The sequence below is a fragment of the Camelina sativa genome, chromosome 11 (assembly GCF_030686135.1).
Source record: "Camelina sativa cultivar CO46 ecotype springtype chromosome 11, ASM3068613v1".
NCBI lineage: Eukaryota > Viridiplantae > Streptophyta > Magnoliopsida > Brassicales > Brassicaceae > Camelina > Camelina sativa.
In genome coordinates this window covers 14,282,221-14,298,035 of record NC_141890.1, presented here as the reverse complement: position 1 = coordinate 14,298,035, position 15,815 = coordinate 14,282,221, and the positions used below count along the sequence as shown (strand labels likewise).

The following is a 15,815-nucleotide window of genomic DNA, read 5'->3' as shown; positions in this document are numbered from 1 at the left end:
GGGCAAACAACTGTTTCAACGATAACCAATTACTATTGTAGGACAAGGCAACTAAGTGGTGCCAGATATGCTGACAAACAAATCATCTACAAAATCCACCGTCAGACTCAGACAGATCCACAGACAAGCTCGAAAGATCCAACAATAATTGATCCCAAATCGAGTAAAGCAATTGATCAAGAAATATCGATTAAAAATTGCTTAGTTCTTGAACAAACCTTTCTTTGCCTTAAAAAATCAGCATACTCCCCAAACCTCACAAACCAGAAGCCAAAACCTGAAAATGCTACACTTGCAATCCAAATAAGCACTCCCTTGAAACCCCCTCAAAAACTAGCTTAACCATCAATACATGAGAGATCAAAAAGTCAGTCAAGTTTCTGCTAATCATTTGATCTCTCTTTACAGTCTACATAAAGACAGCTATACAAAACCACCAAACATACAACTCAGTATATACATACTAGACTGATGAAACGTCCACATGGTTTCATTTCAAGGGCTTGTTGAACATCCCTCATTCCTTGGCTCCCGAAGATACCCCAGAAGTCTTTCTGCCTGCACAATACAAAACCATGTATCTTGATCAATTTCAAGCTTTTCATACATCCTACCAAACATTTGAACCAAACTGACCCTGCTAATCTATGGAATCCATATCACAATCCTCAAATGGGATCTACTAAATCTATGACTCTGGTTTCTTGGACTAGATCTGATTCGAGATCTCTTGAGAAATCACAGAACAGAGACACCACCACTGACACAATATTAAAACTCTAATCCGTAACAGAAGACTCTTTGTATCAAGCTAAAGGAACAAAGATGATGCAATGAGAAATCAGCAAAAATAGCACAGTTCTTACCTTGCGCTTAGCTCTAACACTAACAGAGCCGCTCTGAGATAGACCTACAAGCGGAGGAATCGCACCTTCCCTCACAAGCAACCCACGGTTTCTAACGCTATCAGAACAAAGCTGCAACAGCGTCAAGATCGCAAATTCTTTCCCTTTAACAGATCCATCTTCAATAGCCTCAACAAGCGCTGCGATGCCTCCTTCCTCTACAATAGCCTCTTTGCCTTCATCTATCGCTGCAAGGCTACTCAAAACCACCATCGCCTTCTCAGCCATTCCAGTTCCTTCCTCCGCTACAAGGTCCACCAACGGCTTCACCGCTCCAGCAGTAACCGCTCTCTCCTTGTTTTGCTGAAGTGTACACAGCTTGTAAAGCGTCGTCAGAGCATCCTTCTTCCCCCTGCAAGATCCGTTCAACAGAAGAGAAACCAGCGGCGGAATCGCACCGCACGCTCCGATTGAGCCTTTGTTCTCCTCCAATAGTGCCAAACTAAGCAACGCACATGCTGCGTTCTGTTTTGAAGTCTCCGTCCCCGTCTTGAGTACCCACACTAATGATTTAATCGCTCCCCCTGCGGCGATTACAGTTTTATTCTGGTCGTGTAAAGAGAGGTTCAAGAGCGCTGTGACCGCATGCTCCTGTGTCCATGGATCGTTACAACGAAGAAGCGGAATCAAAGCTTGAATAGCTCCAGATTCCCCAATCAACACACGATTGTCCGCTCGATTCTTCGCCAGGAGCCGCAGCTTCGCCGCAGCAGATCGCTTAATCGCCACCGAAGAAGAACGAAGTCCGTCGATGCATAGTTTCACAGTCGGCTGCAGATCCTCCGGCGAAATACACTCAATAATCTCCGTAGAGAAGTTCTCCCTCTGTAGAAACCCTAAACACGGCTCCGGATCCTGCTCCGCTTCGTTATCTCCGCCGTTCTCATACCTCTCAGCAGCGTCCGGCGACGGCAAGCAAGCGAGACGCTGTAGCTCCCCGGAGATATCGCTACTACAAGCGGAGAAATCACTGAAGGCCTGAGAAATGTCGAGAAACGCTTCCTCTTTCATCGAGGAAGCGGTTGAATTGAGAGAATTACTGTTTTTCAAAGCGAGCTCGCCGAGCCTCATGTCGATGACGGAAGCGGTTGAATTGAGAGAATTACTGTTTTTCAAAGCGAGCTCGCCGAGCCTCATGTCGATGACGGAATCGGAGAGGAACTCCGAGGCGTACTCAGATTTATCGCCGATTGAGCCGACGAAAGAGCAAGATTGATCACCGCTTTGGTAGAAATTAGATCTCACTGTCCTCATCGAACGGCCAGCTTGTCGGTGTAACCTCGCCGCCGACGGCGAAGAAGAACCGTAGAAGTCGGTTGATAACGGGAAGCGAGTAGAATTCGAATGAGATATCGGATCCTCCACTGAAACCATCTTCGTAAAGATCTATCTATCTGAGTGAACTCACGAATTTGTTAATTCTAATTTCTGAGAAGGCTCATTGGTAAGAGGAGGAGGCTTGAAGAAGAGAGGATGAGAAGGTTTTTAAAAGCTTGTAGCTGTTGGTATCTGGGCGACTCTTCACTCACGGGACCGTGACGAGTTTCTTTTATCACGGTTCCACGTGGCGAGATTTTGAGCTGGATGTGATTTAAATCGACGGTTTAGAAAGAGCAGCGTATTGGTTGCATGTCTGTGTTTTCACCAGCCATGTGACTGTGACTTTTAGGTGTACTACTGGGTCCAAAGGTTGTAAATTTTTAAAACTACGAAAAAGCCCCTGCAAACAGAAGAGTCGAGTTCAGAAGACACGTGGGGACAGTTGGCTTTTTTGGTAATTCCGATACACGGCTGTGTGCCGATCGGGTTTTATGAACGGCTTTGCAGGAGAGATGTTTTTACACCGTTGGATATATATCATCCAACGGTTGTTAGCGGTTTGAATGGTACACCTCGATGCCACGTGCAGTGCTTGTCGACATAGATACGCGCCCAATGACTTGGTTTTTACACTACTTCTTCAGTCTTCACCATTGGCAATGCCATCTTTGATTGATTTAGGTCGGTTTGGGTTTTCATAGCGTACCAACAAAACGAAGAATTGTGAGGTTATATTATTAGTGGTTTAAAACGTTAACATCTCACTTCTGTGGTGGATATGACTTTGATCACTCATTAAGAAAAGGATATAAAGAAAGATGTAAAACATGTTTTCTTACATCACATTATTCACTAGGATGCTGTATAATCACTCGTTATACCTATTTATCATTATCAGTTTCAATGAAAATATAAGGAAAATAATTATTCTCCTTGTACATCAACAAAAACAACAAAAAATAGTGTCCTTTAATTTAGAAAGTACTATAGAATCGGATAACTTCTCTGAAATCAAGTCTTGTACGCATGTGCATGTAATTACGTAAGTTCCAAATATTGAGTTACTCTTCTTTTCTTAACCAATCCGTTAATATATCAACTTGATGCAATAAGTAATAATACTATGTGATTTTATAGTCAACAACAAGAATAAGCTAGTGCACGTATACGATTAATAAATTAAACACGAACAATCATAAATCATGTTTAATGTTGTCTGTCAAAGGTTTTTTTTTTTTTTTTTTGTTAAATGTCTGTCAAAGGTTATATATATATAATCTCAATTTTTAGTGTTATAGCAAATTACTCCGTATTGCCTTCGAAGGCAAACCATGTCAGTGTGAACATTTAAAAAAATAATGTGATGTGTAATTATACAACATGGTGAGTTGTTCAACACCCCAACTAGAATCTAGAATGATTAATAATGCAATTAAATAAATGTGATTGTAAAGATTGTGTTTGTCCCCACCCTAACAATCGTTTTTAGACAGCCGTATAGAGAGAGTAGGTATATCCTTATTACGGCGACCAAAATAGGGGAAATACTACTATTTTATAAAGACTACGTAATCCATAATTAATTGATAAATATTCTCAAGTGTCTATTAATTAAACTATAAGTAGCCAATTTTTTGTCGTTTTTTCCAATTTAAAATTTTGATATTTGATGAATGTTTCCATCACTAAATGTCATTTTCTGCAAAGTTGGGTGTATGTATGTACATTAATCTTTACATAATTGTATGTCTACGCGTATATGCTATGTTTATTAATATTATATTCCCTCCGTTTTAAAATATAAGATATTTTAGTTTGTTTTATAATATAAGATGTTTTTAACTTTCTAAACAATTTTTAGATTAATTTTATAATATTTTATTAGTTGTTTTATATAGTTTTGTTTTTGATTGGTTAAAGTAGACATTCCTTATTATGTGTTTTTTAGCCAAAACATCTTATATTTTAAAATGAAAGAAGTATACTTTTATCTATTAATAAATGATTACTGCAAATGTTATCTAAGTAAAAAATGTTGAAGTTGACAAGCGAAAAAAAAAACAAAAGACAAATTGTTGATTGAGATATCTGGTTTAATTAATAAAAAAATTGTATCATAACCAGGAATTTGATTTTTTTTTTTTTTTTACATATTTGGTTAAATAGTTAGAAGTTTGAGATTTTTGGCAAAATTAAATGCACGAATGGGGATGACTGTTTTTAAAATAAAAATATTATGTTTGGATATCTTTGGTCAAATTCTTCAGGTGGTAGGATTCGAAAAAAATGGAGCAAGCGTTCGTGTGTTTTTAAGTCTGACTTTTGGAGAGCAATCAAAACAAATGTGTATAAAGAAAGATTAAGAAAGCTTGAAACTACAGTGAGCTACTCCTATCTTCTGAATGGTTTTGCGCAGGGTCTGATCCATCTTCAGAAAGAAATCCGGTAAGGTGACCCACTCTCCCCATATTTATTTATTCTGTGCAGTAAAGTCTTAACGGTCTCTATAAAAAAGCACAATTTGATCAATTTCTTACTGGGATCAAAGTTGGAAAGAACAGTCCAAGACTCACTCACCTCCTCTTTGTTGACGATACAATGTTCTTCTACAAGGCTGACCAACAAAACTGCTCCACTTTGACTGAGATCTTGAGAAAATATGAGGAAGCTTCGGGCCAAATGATAAATGCATCAAAATCAGCCATTATCTTCTCAGCAAAGATGTCTCCTGAAATCAAAAACAACATCAAAGAACAATTAGGGATCCAGAAGGAAGGAGGTTTGGGAAAATATCTAGGGCTCCCTGAACTTTTTGGCAGGAAAAAGAAAGACATCTTCACAACAATAGTGGATCGAATCAAACAGAGAGCCCGCAGTTGGTCTTCAAGGTTTCTATCCACCGCGGGAAAGACCACACTATTAAAATCAGTACTGGCTGCAATGCCAACATACTCTATGACCTGCTTCAAGCTCCCCTCCTCCCTGTACAAAAGAATCCAATCTGTGCATACACGATTCTGGTGGGACTCAAGTATGGAAAAGAAGAAAATGTGTTGGATCTCCTGGCAAAAACTCACACAATCCAAAGGAGAAGGAGGCTTAGGGTTCAGAGACTTACAACAATTCAATGACGCTCTTCTTGGAAAGATCAGTTGGAGAATCCTAACAAATCCAAACTGTTTGTTGGCAAAGGTCCTATTGGGAAAATACTGCCATACAACCTCCTTCCTTGATAGTGTGGCTCCTACAAACACATCACACGAATGGAGAGGAATATGCATTGGTAAGGACCTGCTCAAGTCTTAGTTGGGAAGGGTAATTGGAAATGGGACTAATACCAATCTCTAGAAAGATCCATGGATCTCCCTTACCTCTCCACTCACCCCAATGGAACCAGCTACAGAAACGACTCGGGAACTTATTGTCTCTCACCTTATCTCGCCTGTCACTTTGGACTGGGACAAAGAGAAAATCATGCAAACACTGCCAAATTATCTGGAGCAGATCCTGGAGATCAAGCTTACCAAGCTTGGTGGAAATGATGAATTTGCTTGGCTCCCCACAAACTCAGGAATATATTCTGCCAAATCTGGGTACTACGAAAGCATAACAAGGAACCAAGACTCCTCTCTGCAACAAGACATAAACAGAGACTTCAATTGGAACTCCCATATCTGGAAAGCATTGGTCTCGCCAAAAATAAAGTTCTTCATGTGGAAAATGATGAAAGGGGCATTACCAGTGGGAGAATAACTCAAAAGCAGAAACATCAATCAGGAAGCTCGCTGCCCTTTTTGTGGAGATATTGAAACCATTAACCACCTGTTTTTCACCTGTATCTTTGCGAGACAGGTATGGTACTTAACGCCTTTCAAGGATCCGATGGATCCAGATCAATTCACCACGACCAGAGCACATCTTGAAAGTCTCCATCACAGCATCTGTCTACCACCGATTGGAATTGGCTCCGGACCGCTTCATCCTTGGAATATGTGGAAGATCTGGACGGAATGAAATAGTCAAGTTTTCAACAAAAAACACGCGACACCAGGCAAAACACTTACTCAGACAATTACCTTAGCTCGTGAATGGCAGGCGACACAAATACACTCGACAGACCCCCAACCAATTCGAACCAAGCAAGTGCTCAAACCTCTGGAATCTAACGTAGTACTGTGCAAGTCAGACGCGGCGTGGGATGGGACATCGAAACTAGCTGGTCTAGGATGGATATTCTCCAATCACAGATCGAACTACCACCTTGTAGATTCAGGCAAAGCAGATCACGTTAGATCGCCTCTAATGGCTGATGGACTGGCTGCTCTCCATGCACTCAAACATGCATCAAGGCTTGGTTTCACAAAAATCTCTCTAGCTTCTGACTCAACTCAACTTATCGAAGCCATAAAATCGATGACTCCACAGAAGGAGCTCCATGGGATTCTCCAAGATATAATGATTATATCCTCTTCTTTTCTCTTTTGTGATTTTCGCTATGTTTGTCGAGAAGAAAACAGGGAAGCCGATGCGTTAGCAAAAACCTCCCTAATGAACTTTATCTATGTTCCCATTTAGGCCTTTAATGAAAAAGCTCACTTTAGCCCAAAAAAAAAGAAAGAAAGCTTGAAACTTCTTTTTTTAAAACATTCAACACTCGATCGACTCACAATTAAAACCATGTGACGAGCCTGAAAAATGAGAAGTTCTCAAAAAGGTGCAAAGATATATAACCGATACTTGTTTTTTTTTTCGTGCTAACCCTATTTTATTAAGCTTATGACATGAAACTCTTCTCTAAGGTGAGTTTTTCAGCGGTCGAGAAACTTACATGGAAAAGAAACAATACAAAAATCAATAGGTTCTTATTGAACAACAACATCCCAACATACCAAAAGGGACACAAACAAACCGATACTTGTTAAATATTTATAGGGAGATTTACTCAGATGCTATACATTTTAGGTAATATTACCAGAATCTATAAATCTTTTTTTATTACTAGGATATTTCAGGTATTTTCAAAATACCCAGCGTGCCCTTGTTTTATGTTACCGGAAAAACGTAATTACAAAAATGTCATTGCCACGTCAGACGCCACGTCAGAAATCGATGACGTGTATTAAATAACTCAGTCGTAACGCGTTACAAAGGTAATGACGGCTGAGTTATAGGTATGTTGCAGCTGATTTATGGAAAAAAAACTGAGTAAGAGCGGACGACTGACTTATAGCATAACTCAGTCAAGTGTTACAGCTGAGTTATTGAAATCTGGCTGAGCTGTCCTTACAGCTGAGTTTTCACCCGATGGTTAAGTTGTCAAAATTTTGGCTGAGTTATCACTACGACACGACTGAATTAACTTTTTCCGGCTGGCTAAGTTATGAAAACGGCTGACTTATGAGATGTACTTACGGCTGAGTTATGGTTAAAAACTATAACTCAGCCGTGATAGGCTGACTTATTGTACAACTCGGCCATTTTACGGCTGAATTAGTAGCAAAAGATTAATTATTATAATATTATTCAGTTACGACTGACTTATTAAACGATACGGCTGAGTTACATATTTTTAGTTGATGAAGCGGCTGAATTTGGCAGCCATTTTTTTGCTTTTTAATTATTGTAATGTTATTTATGTTGTGACTGAGTTATAATTTGTTTGATGGCTGAGTTATATTTAGGCTGAGTTATAATTTGTTTGATGGCGGACTTGCCACGTCGGACGCATCATCCATGTCAGCATTCCATGTCATCATCTTTCTTCTCCGAAAATACGAAACGTCGTTCTTTCGACTCTTGTTCTTCAACTGGTTAATAAGTGAACTATTTACATGGTTTTTACCTTCTTCTTCACCTTGTTCTTCTACTTCTTCTTCACTTTCTTCGTCACCTTTCTTCTACTTCTTCTTCACTTTCTTCTTCACCTTGTTATTCTACTTCTTCTTCACCTTGTTCTTCATTTTCTTTCATGGATCATGTTCTGGTAATTGTTGTTTCCGGTAATTAGGTAAAGAAACACAAATATGTATTTAACACCGACGATAGAGGGTGTAGAGTTTTGCAGATAGATGCAGAAACAACACACGACAAGCTTGTGAAGCTTGTTTTTGATGACTACGGATTGAACGCGTTAAGCCATGAGCTAAACACATGTTCTCGATGTAAAAAAGTTGGGCACAATGCGAAAACTTGTCCGATGTAGTATTATTGTAATACATTTGTTTTATTTTGTGCAATAACTCAAGCGCCAAACATTATAATTCAGCCGTCATATTAATCGACGAGACTTTTCGTTTTCCGCTTTCAGATTAATCCTTGTGATAACTCAGCCACAAAGCATTATAACTCAGCCGTCATATGAATCGAAGATACCTTTCGTTTTTCTGTAAATATTATAACTCAATCGTCAAGTAATATAAATCAACTGTTTGCTTTCAGATTATTTCTTGTGATAACTCAACCACAAAACATCATAACTCAGTCGTCATATGAATCGATGAGACCTTTCGTCTTCCTGTAAATACTATAACTCAGCCGTTAAGTTTTTTTTTTGTTGTAACGTGGATTATGAAAGATGACATGTATTATAATTTGCTGATGTGTATTTTTTATTATTTTTTAATCAAAATCGAAAAAGTAAATCTAAAAGGTAAATTATAATTACACCCAGAATACTAAACATTTGAGCAAATTTTTAAAAATTGTTATATATGAGTAATAAACCAACTATTGAATCCTTTCATATTTATAACTATTATTATGTACTGAGGAAGTATTCGTGTTTGTGTTGCAGTTTATTTGAATTCTAAATGGATATACATACGGTTGATACTATTGTGAAGAACTCGTAGGTGAGATTTAACAGATAACAGTAATGTCTCTCACTTCGTTTGACTACTCAGTACTCACTCCTTACGACCCTATGCCACATATGTTGGCTAGGTTAGGCAGAAGAAAAAGAAAAAAAAAAGACAATATGTATATAGGTGTTTCATGTAGCAAATTGTTTCTACCGATTGAACTATAAGTTAAAATCCTATAATAATTCCAAAAAACAATTATACAAACTTGGATGCAGTTTTGGTACTGATCATAGCGTTTTGATATATTATCAGTACGATGCATTATTAATCTAGTTTAGAGTTAGTTAACTAGTAATCATATCATAAAGTTAATGGTCCAAATCCAATAATAACAACAGGTACGCGTTACTCACTTTGTTCGAACCGTGTTGCTCACTTTCTTTGGACCAAAACAAAAAGCTTGGAATTCACAAAAGCAAGTCCACAATACTGTTAGAAAGAATCAATATCAATAGTTTTAGCTAGCAACTTTTTCTTTTAGTTGTTTTACTATCAAATATTTTTTAGAATCTTGTCTGTGCCTGTGATTGTGAAGCTTCCGTCCATGCTTTTGCTAAATAAGAGGATTATTTATTGGATCTCAATTCATACTACGTGTTCATCATATCCATGATTCAACTTTATGTTATATATTTTTAATTTGATAAACAAAAATTAATGTAAAAGAACTTTATATTATAGCATCAGTACTCATTTAATGGTTGGTAAAACAAGATGTCATGGAATTAGCGTTAGTCAATGAGAAGAACATTTGGCAGGACATCAACATTCCAAGTATCGGTTACGATAAGAAGTGATCCTAAAATGTTTTAATGCTCAACTATATGTGGAAGAAGTATGTAGTTCTGGATAAGTCTTTAGCTTTCATACGTAATGGTGGCGAAGAAGGAATAAAGGGACATCTCAACTTATTAGAAAGAATGGGATGGGAGTATACATTTATATGACATCATGCTTGACATCAAAGTGAGTTGGTTAAGAAAAGTTCAATAACTATTAATTAGTCAACTCTTTTTTTGTGGTCATCACATTACTAGTCACACGTGTAAATAATGTTTTATTGACCACAAGATTTTCGTATACATCTCAACATTAACACAACTAATATAATGCCACACAAACACACCACTCATGTAATGAGTAAACATGCCGCCAAATAAAATAGAAAAAAGATTATTGAAATGGAGGGAGTAAGTGGATCCAATCTTCTCATATTGAATGCATCATAATAATAATTACAAAGTTTGATTTAAACTACATGCGTGTCTTCGTTCGTTCGGACAGCCCAAAAAAGAATGTGCCGGTGTAAGGATTAATGGAATATTCATGATTAGCTTTTTTTAGTTGTTTTTTTTTTTTTACATTTCAAACGTTATCATTTTTTACCTTTTCGTTTTTTTACTTATCTGAGAATGAAGTTGAAATTCGCACGTGCGCCCTACATAAAACATATGCCGGATAGTGTACTACATTATGAAATAAAATAAGTTAAGTGGGTTTTGAAAAATAAAAGAAGACTTTAAAGTATAATAGGAAAATAAGGAAAGGAAGTGGAGATAGGAGGGCAAAGAAAGATTGACCAAATAAAGTGTATGCAAAAATTAAATATCGCAATAATGAAAGGGTCCATATACTATTCTTTTTTCCATATATCATCAGCCTTTCACTTCAAAATAAAGTCCTTCTGTTTTTGTTTTTTAACTTCTTGTTTTTGAAAAGGACAAAGTAAACTTTACGTGTGAAAACAACTCATCCTTTTATTTTTGTTTTTCCAATGAATTTACCATTTCAAGTTTTCAACAAAAGCAAGAAATAATATATACTAGATAGTTTCTAAGTTTTTTCTTTCTTTCAATTAAATTCTAGAATTTAATTAGATACTGACGTTTTGTTTTCTTTTTGATTTTCTTAAAATGCGAGTTTTTCTTAGTATTATTATAAGTTCGGAGAATACAAGAACAAGTTTTATAATTTGGATATTTTTCTGTAACTAAAAACGACATCCTCAAAAGTACCTCATAGTGGGGAAGAAAAGCTAAGTCAATTTAAAAGGTCCAATTGGCTTCCAACAAGAGCAAGAGTTTGAAATTTGGGTGGGTACGTCTATTATTAACAACTCTTACATCTACGACTCTCGCATTGCATATTTTGCGTCCAAATTACGCTTTTGTTAGAGCGCGAACAAGATTATAGTATGTATATTCGTTTTGCCAAAAACACAATAACATAATGTGTTCTTGAACCATTAGCTTAACATTGTGTAACCAAAAAATTTCTTGGAAGCTTAAGAGCCGCGGCGATCGAACACAAAATCGTCAAAACTTCTCCATTTACATATGTTAATTGCTTCAAGGATATTACAAAGTGATTCACTGGTCTTCAAAGCAAACAAGGAATGAGAGCGGAGAACATTTATTTTAAAAAACATAAAAATAATGATATAATCCCAAGTTATATGAGATTATGATATAATTTCATGTTAAACAATGATCCGTTTGAACTCTTAATTCTCTAATTATTTCCAATCTTTAATTATTTCTTCGAATCATAACATACTCACATGCAATTTGAATCTCGATCTGTGAGCAAGGTATCCAATTTTTGAATTGATGACCAGAATCCTAAATCAAAGTCATATAACTAAACGTCCGAAAACTTTTAGCATCTTATTGGAATTTCACAATGGATAATTAAGGAAGAGATCGTGCATCTTAGCTCTAAACAAAGGATTGATCTCTATAGCCAGTACAAAACAGTTCGACGCTAGACTAATTTGGTTTATTCCAAAATCTTTGCTGCAATTAATAAACTTGATTGGCTGCGTTTAGAACGTGGAACATCGCTCATTAATATGCACATCACAACAAGTTCATTATGTTCTATACTATTTAACTAGTAGCGACAGAAACAAAAAATCAAATGTGTCGTCAATACTCACGAACAACTCACGTGTCGTTGGCGTCTCCAACTGCATCAGATCGTGTCGGTTGATCTGATCCAATCCAACTCAAGAATGCATTTCAAAGTGTACACATCTCAAAAACATATATCTTATCTAATTTATTTATTCTTTCTATTCCGGCAGATATAGTACCAACAACAATAAGCAACATAAACGTCAAAATCTCAAATCATCAAACGATATAGATTGATTTAAATTATATCCGAGAGATCGATCTACGAAAATCCAAATTAAGATCTCTATACGGCCTTGAAAGACTCAAGGCTCTTTGAACGAAGCCACAGCTTTTCAACCACGACGGCCTCGTAGTTCTTGATCTGATCACCACCATTCTTGGCCGCAATTTTCAGATCGTACTTTGTACCGGAGACCACTTGCGTCGTTCCCTCGACAACCTTGACGAAAACAAGATTCTCCTTAGATTGTTTGTTATGCTCCTTGATGGCATACTTGGCGACCGCGACAACGTTCGGATCCGATAGATCCTTGATCGGATTCGCGCCACCGAGAAGACCACCTTCCACGACGGATACGAGAGGGAGGAGGATGAGAGAGAGACAAATCAACGACTTAATCATCATCATCATTTTTTTTTTGACTTTTCCTTTTCTTTTCAGGTCTTAACGGTATCGTCGGTTTGGTGTTTATTATATATATATATAGACAGAGAGACTTGTACTCGTAGAATTTGCTTTGCTTTCGCGAAATGTAAAGGCTCCACAAATATGCGGAGACGAGTGAATTGTAAATTGTTTTTTTTTTTTCCTTTAGCACCGTTAGATTTGACAACTGGATATTTTTTAACGTGGCGCAACATAATAATGTACGAACATATTAAGAGTCAACGAGGGCTGTCCCGTCACGTGAATTGGTCACAGACAGACTTGTAGTGAAGTGCCATGTTGGTTTGGGCCGATGTGGACTCGCGTCGGCAACTCGGTTTTAATATTATACGACGTCGCTTTTGTTGAAATTCCAGATGAAAGATTTAGGTGGAAAAAAAGTCAAAAGATTATAACGATCAACCTTTTTTTTTTAAACTAAATATTTGATAAATTTATAGTAATTAGGAGAAAATTTGAAAGAAGGTTGAATGCACAAAGAGGGCCTGCCTTACTTACACGTGTTGAAAAAATCTTCAAATAGAACCTTCAAAATTTACACAAGTCTTTTAGTAATCAGTATCATCATTTTCTACTTTACATCAACTTCACATATTGAATTTATATGATGGTAAACGAGGGTTCTTATAGTAACAATTGAGTCATATTAGTATTCAAGACGAATAAATACATGTCAATAATACTTTTTGTATATCAATTGAGGTCGACGCATAAGAAAATTTAAAAGTAATTAAAGTAGAGAAGACATGTAAAATAATACTTTTTGTATTTATTTTTTCTTTTTACATGTCAATCTATTTCTAAACATATGCATCTATTAATAAACATATTGCTAATATAATAAATTTGCACAAAATTTGGATGTGGATCATCTTCATCGTGTTAGATATGAAGGCCATTCAAGATGATTGTTGTTTTGTAATTATATCAATGTCATAAAGTTGAAATACGGGGATTTCAAAAAGAAAAAAAAATGGCATTGGGTAAAAGTTTTCTTGAAAATATGGTATTTTTGACAAAAATTCCTATTCCAAATCCTTTTAAAATATCGGTTCTATTCTCTATTTCTTAATACTTTATTCTTTTATTTCAGTGCTGTTACGAACCTTACTTTCCTCTTACCTACGAAGAGAGGCGGAGGTGGGAAGATAGAAAATTTGAGGAGTATCCTACGATCATAGCTAGTGTGAAATCAGCAGAGGCATATGTGTCTTCTCTTTTGGGATGTCTAAAGAATTACTTATGTGGAAGAAAGAGTTGGTAGAAGGCTGCTTCGACGAGTGTAATGGATATCCAGATCTTCCGCATTTACATGAGGACGTACAACACCAAATGTTTCATTGGATTACTATTAATTGTTATTGATTGATGCTACTATTCTCTCATTTTCTTGCTTTTTTTTTTTTGCTTTCTTAGATGGAGAAAATGCAGTGTCTTTTGTCGTTGGTTGCAAATTTTGGTGTGCTTCAAACCTGAAGTGAATCTTCTTATTAAAGATTCTTACGCTCGGTTGGTGGACCACTTTAATCATCTATACACTGCTTATCCTTCTCCCTTTCACATGGACCTTTGGAGCCACTTCATTGTACCAAGATATTCTCTCGCTGATGCCATGACTTGCCTTTTGAGAAATCTTCAACAATCAGATCTTCAAGACATAATGTTACATGGTTCTGACCTAAACCAGTACATTAAGTTGATGAATAAAGCATTTGCCTATGAGTTGAGAGAGTGGTGGAAGATTCGCCCACCTCAAGAGAGGCAGATCTGATTTCAATTGGAAAAGTGGGAATCATTTACTTCATGGGTTGCAGATCGTGGTCTTTGCGTAATCTGCAAACTCTTCCTTGACGACATTTGTAAGTTTTACAAATATAAATGGTTGATTACTGAATTCCAGATTGTTTTATACTATTATGTGCCGGTTGTTGTCAGGTATGAAGGAATGTACGACTGTTACGGGTAAGTGCTTTTATTTATTCTTTAAACTGTTAGTGTTTTCATAAACTGTACTTTTAGTTCTTCCATAAACTATGCCTTTAGTGCTTCCACAAACTGTTACAGTGCCATTCCTTAAACTGTTAGTGCTTCCTTAACTAAACACACTCGATCGATTGCAGGTGCTTGCAATCATATTTTTCATGTTCACTGCATCAGCCCATGGCTAGCAAATCATGATACCTGTCCTCTGGGTATTTCTCTTAATATCCAATATTTATTTGTCTTTTGTAGTTTTTTTGTTTATATTTTAATATTGAGTGACGTTTAGTATTTTCACAGATAAACATCAATGGCTGACGTGATAATAACCAGCAAATATGCGTCGCGCGAGGACGTTCTAACACGTCTCATCTAGGATGTTGATTGAACCTTTTTGTCGTTGTGATTTTGTTTGTATTTTCTTATATATTTTAAAATGAATTACTCGAAATCTACTTTAAAAGGTTTTGTCATCTGCTTAAAACCAAACTCTTAGAAAAGGTTTCGAAACTTTAAAAGGTTTCATCTATTGAAATTCTAGATGAAAGATTTAGGTGGGAAAAAGTCAAAGATTATATTGTTTTATTTACGATCAACTTTTGTTTAGACTAAGGTAGTGAATGGGAACTGCGTTATTACAAACACGGGACGATTTTCTATAGATTCCACTTTATTTCACCAATCAACATAATTTTGTAACTTGCAGTACGTATTTACTTTTGTTAATAAAATAGTAATTGTTCAAAGTGCGATCCAATTTTACAAAGAGAGATTGTGAAACGCATCTAACAGTAATTACGCTCCTATTTCTATGTGTTTTGGAAAAAATTTGCGGTTTTGTATGCATATGTAATTATGTATGTATTGAATGTTTATAATGTTTTTAATCAGAAATGGATTACAATCAATTATAACACAATTAAAAACATATTAAAATCAATTAATACAAGTTCAATAAAATCAACTATATTAAAATTATTTGATTCTACTTTATAATTATAAGTTTTTAAATTATTCTATTATAATATATACTCCTTTCGTTTCAAAATATAGGATTGTTTTAGTTAAAACACGCATGTTAGAAATATTTTTTTTTTTAAAGTTTAACCAATCATACCTAAGACTGCATAATATAAAATTAATCTTAAAATTGCATAAAAGT

General features: G+C 36.1%; 3 protein-coding genes across 5 annotated transcripts; 1 reads left to right on the top strand and 2 right to left on the bottom strand.

Moving 5' to 3' along the window:
- Window positions 1-172: 172 nt before the first annotated feature.
- On the bottom strand, window positions 173-3,104 carry LOC104718722 (uncharacterized). 3 transcript variants are annotated; one of them, XM_087473712.1, is made up of 3 exons: window positions 2,012-2,565; window positions 867-1,944; window positions 173-558 (listed from the first exon to the last, which is right to left on the bottom strand). In XM_087473712.1, exons 2-3 carry the CDS (start codon window positions 1,914-1,916, stop codon window positions 496-498), a joined length of 1,113 nt encoding a protein of 370 aa, XP_087329838.1. In that variant the 5' UTR covers window positions 1,917-1,944; window positions 2,012-2,565; the 3' UTR covers window positions 173-495. The 3 variants fall into 3 exon arrangements, with proteins under 3 accessions (XP_087329838.1, XP_087329837.1, XP_010434816.2); XM_087473711.1 differs by having other exon boundaries at window positions 867-1,971; window positions 2,038-2,428; XM_010436514.3 differs by having other exon boundaries at window positions 867-3,104.
- A 2,508-nt stretch (window positions 3,105-5,612) lies between these two features.
- LOC147933974 (uncharacterized) lies at window positions 5,613-6,800 on the top strand. Its single transcript, XM_087472415.1, has 3 exons — window positions 5,613-5,966; window positions 6,078-6,168; window positions 6,277-6,800. Exons 1-3 carry the CDS (start codon window positions 5,613-5,615, stop codon window positions 6,798-6,800), a joined length of 969 nt encoding a protein of 322 aa, XP_087328541.1.
- A 5,322-nt stretch (window positions 6,801-12,122) lies between these two features.
- LOC104723470 (cysteine proteinase inhibitor 4) lies at window positions 12,123-12,761 on the bottom strand. Its single transcript, XM_010441845.3, has one exon. It carries the CDS (start codon window positions 12,635-12,637, stop codon window positions 12,290-12,292), a length of 348 nt encoding a protein of 115 aa, XP_010440147.1. The 5' UTR covers window positions 12,638-12,761; the 3' UTR covers window positions 12,123-12,289.
- Window positions 12,762-15,815: the final 3,054 nt, after the last annotated feature.